This window comes from Clytia hemisphaerica, unplaced genomic scaffold (assembly GCF_902728285.1).
Source record: "Clytia hemisphaerica strain Z4C2 unplaced genomic scaffold, Clytia hemisphaerica genome assembly, whole genome shotgun sequence".
Classification (NCBI taxonomy): domain Eukaryota; kingdom Metazoa; phylum Cnidaria; class Hydrozoa; order Leptothecata; family Clytiidae; genus Clytia; species Clytia hemisphaerica.
In genome coordinates, this window is record NW_027104531.1 from 1 (window position 1) to 7,629 (window position 7,629).

The 7,629-nt window shown below is 34.6% G+C and overlaps 1 protein-coding gene across 1 annotated transcript; it reads left to right on the forward strand.

Annotated features, from left to right (window-relative positions):
* Positions 1 to 4,185: 4,185 nt before the first annotated feature.
* On the forward strand, positions 4,186 to 6,893 carry LOC136822416 (tRNA (guanine(6)-N2)-methyltransferase THUMP3-like; the record flags this gene model as incomplete). The annotated part of the gene is given in 2 exon segments (XM_067078672.1): positions 4,186 to 4,348; positions 5,869 to 6,893. Coding segments are annotated over 2 exon segments (629 nt in total), but the record flags the coding sequence as incomplete, so codon positions are not given.
* Between the last annotated feature and the right edge of the window lie 736 nt (positions 6,894 to 7,629).

Consider the following 7,629-nt stretch of genomic DNA (forward strand, 5'->3'; position numbering starts at 1 on the left):
AAAATAGTCCTTTTGATCTCAAATTTTGAACAGTGATTCACTGCAACGTTACTACGTAATGCTATAATGAGATCATTGGTACCTAGATATTTTCAAAACTGTACGTTAAAATCATATTACACCTTAAAACCTACAAACATTGACCCCTTGCTCACAACTTACTGAAACTGTGAAATTGCAATTCAGGTGCTGAACCGTGATTCAATTGATAAAATACTTGCTAGAAATCCATTCCAAAAACAAGGGAAAAATCAAAATATAATAGCCGCATTCTTTTTCACCGTCCAACATAAAAATTATAGGTCTTATCGCCGTGTCAATTCAAGACAGACTTAAGTCCATTTTCTCGAAAATTGACTTAAGACCATAACCCCCTATTTTAGCATGCACGCTTTCCTAAAACGGCCTTAAGTCCACAGAATTCTAATGGGAAAGAGGTGTATTTTGCAATTCAAAAAAATAAGAATTAGAATCAAGTTCATAATATATCAACATAACAGCCTTAAGTCCTAAATTTTAGTGCAAATTTTATTTTCTATGAAGCATTGACATAAAATGTGTAGCCTTAAGTCCAACACATCTCAACCTTTAAAGTCAATTATCTCAAAATGGAAAAAATGGACTTAAGGCTGTCTTGAATTGACACGGCGTTATGACCTTAAATTCATTTGTGTAATCTCTAGGTCCGGAAAACTTGATTTTTTGAAAGGATCTTTGAAAAAAATTTCAATGACTTCGAATTTACCGACACTTTGCGATAATTAAAATTCATGAAATTAGGTATTTTATGAAAGTACCTATATTAAAGATTGTAAAAAAGTGAATTATACAATAGTAAATTAAGTTTGGTGGTTAAGAGAACCCAAGACCCAACTTTGTAGGTTTTAAGGGGTATGTGGTTTTTAAGGGGTATCCACTGGTAATTTTTTCTGATTTTTTGCAAGAAAGTAGGGTACCATCATCATACCGATGGCTCAAGCAGACTTTTGCAAAAAAATTTTGTTGGCTCAACAAACACATGTTTATCTAGAAGAACCACTATTAATAAGCATACATCAATGTTTTTAGTCAAATTACTCAATTTTTTTATGAGATAGATGTTTTTTTGCTCATGAGGGCTTGCTTTTGAAGAATGTGTGTGTTTAGACATGAAATTTTAGTTGCTTGGCTTGTTTTATATAAAAAAACTGGCGAAATTCGATATTTTTTTATAAGCACATTATCAATTACTTAGGTATTAGCTTTTCTCGAGATTGGCTCTTTCATTCTTTATGATTTTTTTGCACAAAGATGCATAACTATAAACCCTTGAATGTGACGGAGTTTGATTTTTTGGGTAAATTTTTTAGGTTTTTAGGACTATTGTTGGATTATTAGGAATATTGGATCATTGTTTTTTTCTGATTTTTTGCATTTTTATGGTAGGTAAAAGATGGCTCAAGCTAATTATTGTAAAAAAATAATTTTTCAGCTCAAAAAACGCATCTTTATCTATAAGAATCACTATTAATAAGCGTGCCTCAATGTTCTTAGCCAAATTTAGATGTTTTTTGCTCACGAAGTCTTGAATATGAAAGAATATTTCAAGAGCATGAAATTTTTGTTTCTAAACGGTTTTTTATAAGAAACAAATGACTAATTTTGATAGATCGTCACTATTTGTGTTCTGAATGATTTTTTTAATGGTCACGTCCACGTATATATCAATTGTATATGTGTTAAATGCATAACCAGGTAGGTCCATAAAAGTATCACTTGTTTTACCGTAACTTGGCTCCGAGCCTGTAAATCCTTATTTTTCCAGAGAATTTCAGCCTCAAAGTTTGAGTTCCTTACATATTTAGCTGGAAAGCTTGGACTGATTTGATTATTTGTTAATACAGAAAAAAAACGAGCAATTGAACGTTATCTTATCAATATTTATCATTTTCTGTTTAGGTTTTCGTAATGTGTGCAAGTTCAATTTTAACTTTTAGTGTTTCTCAACTTATTTTTTTATTCTCAGCCTGAGCAGTTCCTTAGTAATTCCTTAATACCATATTCAGCCTCAAGTTCCTTATAAACGTGCTCCTTATAAAAAAGACGTGTGTTCTCACTTTAAAACACATTCGATGCAATTTTTATTAAACATATTCAAAAACCCCAGGAATATGAAGTAATTTCGGCAGACAGTGGGTGTAAACCGCAAAAATTAGTAGCTCAAAATGCGCCAATTTAGTACCCCGCACCGCGAAAATAAGTTCTCTTGATAAGAATTTGATCGTCTGTAACTACGGCTCTCTCATCTAGGAGCTTTTTGTGGTATAATAGACCTTACATAAAATAACGTCACGAACATCACTTGCCTCGTGTTCAAAAATGGTGATTATATTTCGCGATACATTAAAGGATTTTTCTATGAATAGAAAGTAGTTTTAATAAAATCTGCTGGGAGTTAATCACCATGGCAATTATTTCAAAACGAGGCAAGTGATGTTCGTGACGTAATTTAGGAAAAGGTCTATTTTTTTACAGGAAATCGCCTTAATTTTGCGTGGTGCGATGGTTACCATTCTGGAAAGAATTCAAACAATGCAATATTTTTGAATATTTTATCAAGCTTGTATCGTGAAAAATTAGTGGGAGTGAAAAACGTAATTGTAGAAATATTCGCACAATACTAGTCTTTGCTAAAGATTTGTGTAATTTCCATCCCAAATTTTCATCTGCCCTTAAAAAGAATTGCGACCTCTTTTGACGTCTTTTGTCCATCTGTATCGACCGAAATTTTCAATAACGTCTTTTAAAGTACAATTATCATCTTTCCACAAGTTCAAAAAACCCAAAGGTTCATTAACTCCTCGTCAAGGTAATGCTAATTGATTTCTAATGACTATTGACCTTGAATGAGCATGACAATTATTTAATAATAAGCTTGTCTTTAATCTTCTGCGCAAATTTTAAATGATCTTAAATTGAATTTACCTTGCTTTTTTTAGTTCTGACCTGGTCGAGTTCAAAGTGTAGAAAACGAGGCTTGTTTTCTAGCTTCTCTCACAGATATACATAAAATCTCGAGAAGACCTAGTTTAGCTGCTTTAGCCGCTTCAATCAGCCAAGCAAAAAAAGTAAAAAACTAGGAAGTCTTTTGCTTAATGGAAAGAAATTTTTCCAAGAAAATAAAATCAGGTATAAGCTTATGTTGCTGAACTCGTCAGAAAAAAAAACAATGTTAGCTTCAAAATGTATTTGAAATATTCCGGCCTGCTTTTGTAATGAATCTATCATTTTCCTACATCTCTTTATACCCTATAATCCATTGTAAAAACCACAGCTCATATGTATTTGAATTAATGAAGTTTTGCTTCGAATGAGCAAATTATATGGCTATTAATATATAGAGGACCCATAAATTGCATTCTTTGAGCGATTTGGAAAAGCGGAAAATGTAAAGGGCTACATACACTACACAATATATTGCCAGGCAATATATTGATGATAAATTGCTGAGTGCCGGCAATATATTGAAAAGGTGTCCACTATATATTGCCAGCTTGATTTGCAATTTTCCAACAATATAGGGGGATTGTTTACAGGAAGAAAATTTCTTTTTATAATAGAGCACCTGTTAGTTACTTCGTAAATTACGGTCCGAAAACGATATTGTCAAATATTGTTGGTCAATATATTGTGTAGTCTAAGTAACCCTAGGCTGCGCGCATCCCCAGAATTTATTTTGTTATAGGGGATGCGTATCGTGTATGAATTTCTCGTCCGAGAGTTACCTCAAATTTGGGGTAACCAAAATTTGCATAAATTTACATAATTTCGTCACATCCAATCAAAGAAAGAAAAAAATGAAGTCATTGTGCACTGTTGTTTTCATAATTATCAATGGTTTCATTCATTGAACAAAGAAAAAAAGAAGTCATTTTATTCCTATGACGCATAATCAAAAAAGAAAAAGAAAAGACGGGGGTAAGTCGGGACAGAAATATTTTAGACGATACGCATCCCCTAGATATCAAATCATATCAGAGGGGATGCGTGCAGCCTAAAGTAACCCTTGAAGCAATTTTATGATTAATCCACGACACCTTCAAATCTTTTTTTTTACAAATATATAGAATAAACTGGATTCGATTACCGTTTCACAATTTAATTTAGAAATAAGTACTATTCGCAACTTGCTATTTTTCTTTTTAGGTGACGTCATCTGCGATCCCATGTGTGGCGGAGGGTCCATTCCCTTAGAAGGCGCTCATAGCTTACCGGGTGTATTCAATTTGGGCGGTGACAACCATTCTTTGGCGGTCAGTAATGCAGGCGAAAACATCCAATCATATTCTTCGAAGAAGACGAGAGAAGGGTATGAAATTTTTGAACAATTATTATTTTCGTTGGTAGCTGAATACACCGTTTAGTAGTGTCGACTGCGCACGCGTCCAAACAATTTTCCATTGTTTTGATTTTAGCGACCGCAGGAAACTTCACTCTTTCCCGTAAAAAAACGGTAAGTAAAATTCCGGTTCTCATAAGGAAACCCAGCAGAGAAATGATAGTTAAAGAACTCCTTTTAATCATAACTTCTTTTCCTCTAGATGAATTTTCGGGAGAGATCCATAAAGTCATCATTGATATCATGTTCAGATATCTAAATCATTCTATTTAAAGGAAAGAAAAAAATTGACAACGTTTACATTCCTCTAACCTTCCACAGTACTAAAGTGCGCATTTTTACCTACTCTCGGGTACCTAATAGCCGTCCCCCCCCGCTAATTAATTTTTCGAAAATTTTCCACCCAGGACATTGTTATTCCAACCCCCCCGCTTATTAATTTTGGGGAAAATGTTTTTGAAAGTTCCCTTTTTTGTCTTAATTCTGTTGTATTAGCCTCCTTTTCAAACATTTTCCACCCAGGACATTTTTATTCCAACCCCCCCCCCCCCCGCTTATTAAATTTTAAGATTTTTTCCAACCCCCCGGCTTATTCCAACCCCCCCCCGGCTATTAGGTACCCGAGAGTACCGCCTTCACGGTGGAACACGGTGGAGACTCCTAAACGGTGTATTGTGTTATCTCTCTCACAATTTTGTTATAACACTAAAAAACCTATTGAACTAAGGGAGGTGGTGGAGAAAACAGATTCAACTGGGCGACTTAATATTCTTTTTGCAAACAAAGAGCTTTTGCTTAACATTACATTACGCAAAAACGTCATCTTTCACGTCCTTGTCATTTATGTTTTTGCTCATTAGCAAAAGGAGCAATAATAGCTAGTTTGTTGAAATTAGAAATGAACCAAAATGACACGTGATTTCGAAGGATCAATATTAGTATGTAATTTGTGATACCATCAGTTTCTTGATTTCTTGGCAACTTGGTTTAATTTGATTTGTAATGAAAATTTAATGACAGGCCATTATTGAGCGAGACGATTTTGAATATCTGAATGTTTGTTACGAAAACGGTCAAAATTAGTAACTGAGCACTCACTAAACCAAATAGAATTGCCAAGATGTGCCTGGGTATGGAGTCTTTTCTTCTGATCTGTACCCACTGTCTGTTCATTGAGTATATCCTTCATTGGTTACTGGACGACCAAATTTCGTCAAAGTCTCTGCACCATTACCTTTCACTTAGTTATGATACTGATTCTTGTAAATTATTTACCGCCCCATTAACCTTTTTCTTTACCCTTTCATTACTAATCATTGTAATAATATAATTAAAATCTTATTATAAAAATCATCCAGTAAGTCTTATCACAACTTTGTAGTTATCTCTCTAACGGTAGTAGAAACACCAAACACCCCATAATATAATTTAATATAATGTAATATACGTGTAATATGTAGCGTACAATCCATCATTTTCTTTTCGTTCAGTGGTACTCCTTACACCATCAACATGTCTGCCGTACAATGGGACGTGTACTGTTTACCGCTACGTGACGCTTGCGTAGATCATATTGTCACCGATCTACCCTTCGGTAAGAAAATTGGTTCCAAAGAACGCAACATGTTCCTGTACCCTAAAGCGCTCAAAGAAATGGCGCGCGTCTGTCGTCCTAGCGGCCGCGCTATCTTGTTAACACACCACAAAGAGGCTATGAAGAAAGCACTGAATAAATTACGTGACCATTGGCGTTTTATGGAGACACGCCGTATTAACATGGGCGGTTTGAACGTGGCGGTGTATATGTTAGTGAGGACTGATAAACCTTACGTTAAGTGGACGGGTGATAAAAAACAAGATGAAACGGTTAAAACTGACCCGGAAATGGACAAGGAAAAGAAGATAGAGTCTGTTAAGCAATCAGCTGAATCTACAGCTGTGACTACGGAAGAGTAGATCTCGAATGAATGGGAGTGATTGATATCACAAATTTTTTGGAGTGATCAAAATTATCCGGATCCATACCAATTGGGTTTAGTAAATTGCGGTAGATTTCTAAAGAATAGTTATACTTGTGACCAATATTCGGTTGCATGTCTTATTCGATACTTTTTGGATGCAAAATTGTGCTACTTATAGAAATTTTTTGAACAAATCGAAATTAACGAAGAAATATTTCAAATCATCTATAAAGCTTCTGCTACAAATGCTTCAAATTCTAACTAAAGCCGTGTATACTTGCAGTCAACTCTCTCCATTTCGAACCTCTGTAGCTCGAATCTTTCTGCAATTTGAATTAAAAACATCGGCCCCTTCAGTTGAAAATTGGTGTGTGATGCTTCCTGTAATTTGAATATTTCTCTAATTCGAAAAGATGTCCCTTGAAAGTCGAATTAGAAGGTGAACTGTGTATTTAAAACGAGTCAGGATATTTTTTTATCGATAACAAGAAATGTAAATTTTCCAATATCGTAGAATCGCTCGTCAAAAAATTACTGCTTCAAAAACTCCTAAATGTTATTTATATACAGTGTTTTATATATTGGACGATGAAAAGGATCTGAGGCCGTCTATGCTTATATGGCGTTGTTTTTGTATATTTCTTAAAAATCTAGTTGCTTGTATAAGTTGTTTTTTGTTGATGTTGTTAGTTGATGTTGTGTTGCTTCCAAGGATAAACCAATGGGCGCGGTACTCTCAGGTATCTATTAGCCAGGGGGGGGCGCTAATTAATTTTCCACCCAGGACATTATTATTCCAACCCTCCCGCTTATTAAGTTTTGAGATTTTTTCCAAACCCCCCGCTTCTTCCAAACCCCCCGGCTATTAGGTACTCGATAGTAAGCGTTTTTACGGGAACTACCACTGTCAACCTCATGTGATGTCTTTTTGATGACATACAGTGTCAGTGTTATATACAGTGTTTTAAATAGTTTGGATCAAGCACGAATAAGAATCATTAACAACCAAAAGCATAGTTTTGATAATAGTTTTGTTGACTAGCTAATCAATAAACCATTTAATTTTCCTTACGTTTTGGTAATTTATGATACTAATGATCGGTCAAGGTCCTCCTCTTTTTCTCTTTTGAACGCAATTTATTTCATATTTTCACATGAAGAAATCGAAAACAATTTTATCAAGATGCATTTTGGGATGTAGAGCAAAGTTGCTACCAATAAGGAGATATTTCATTTTGACTCTCATCCGTCATTTCTTTCTGATAGCTGATTAAAAAACTAGTTATCTCC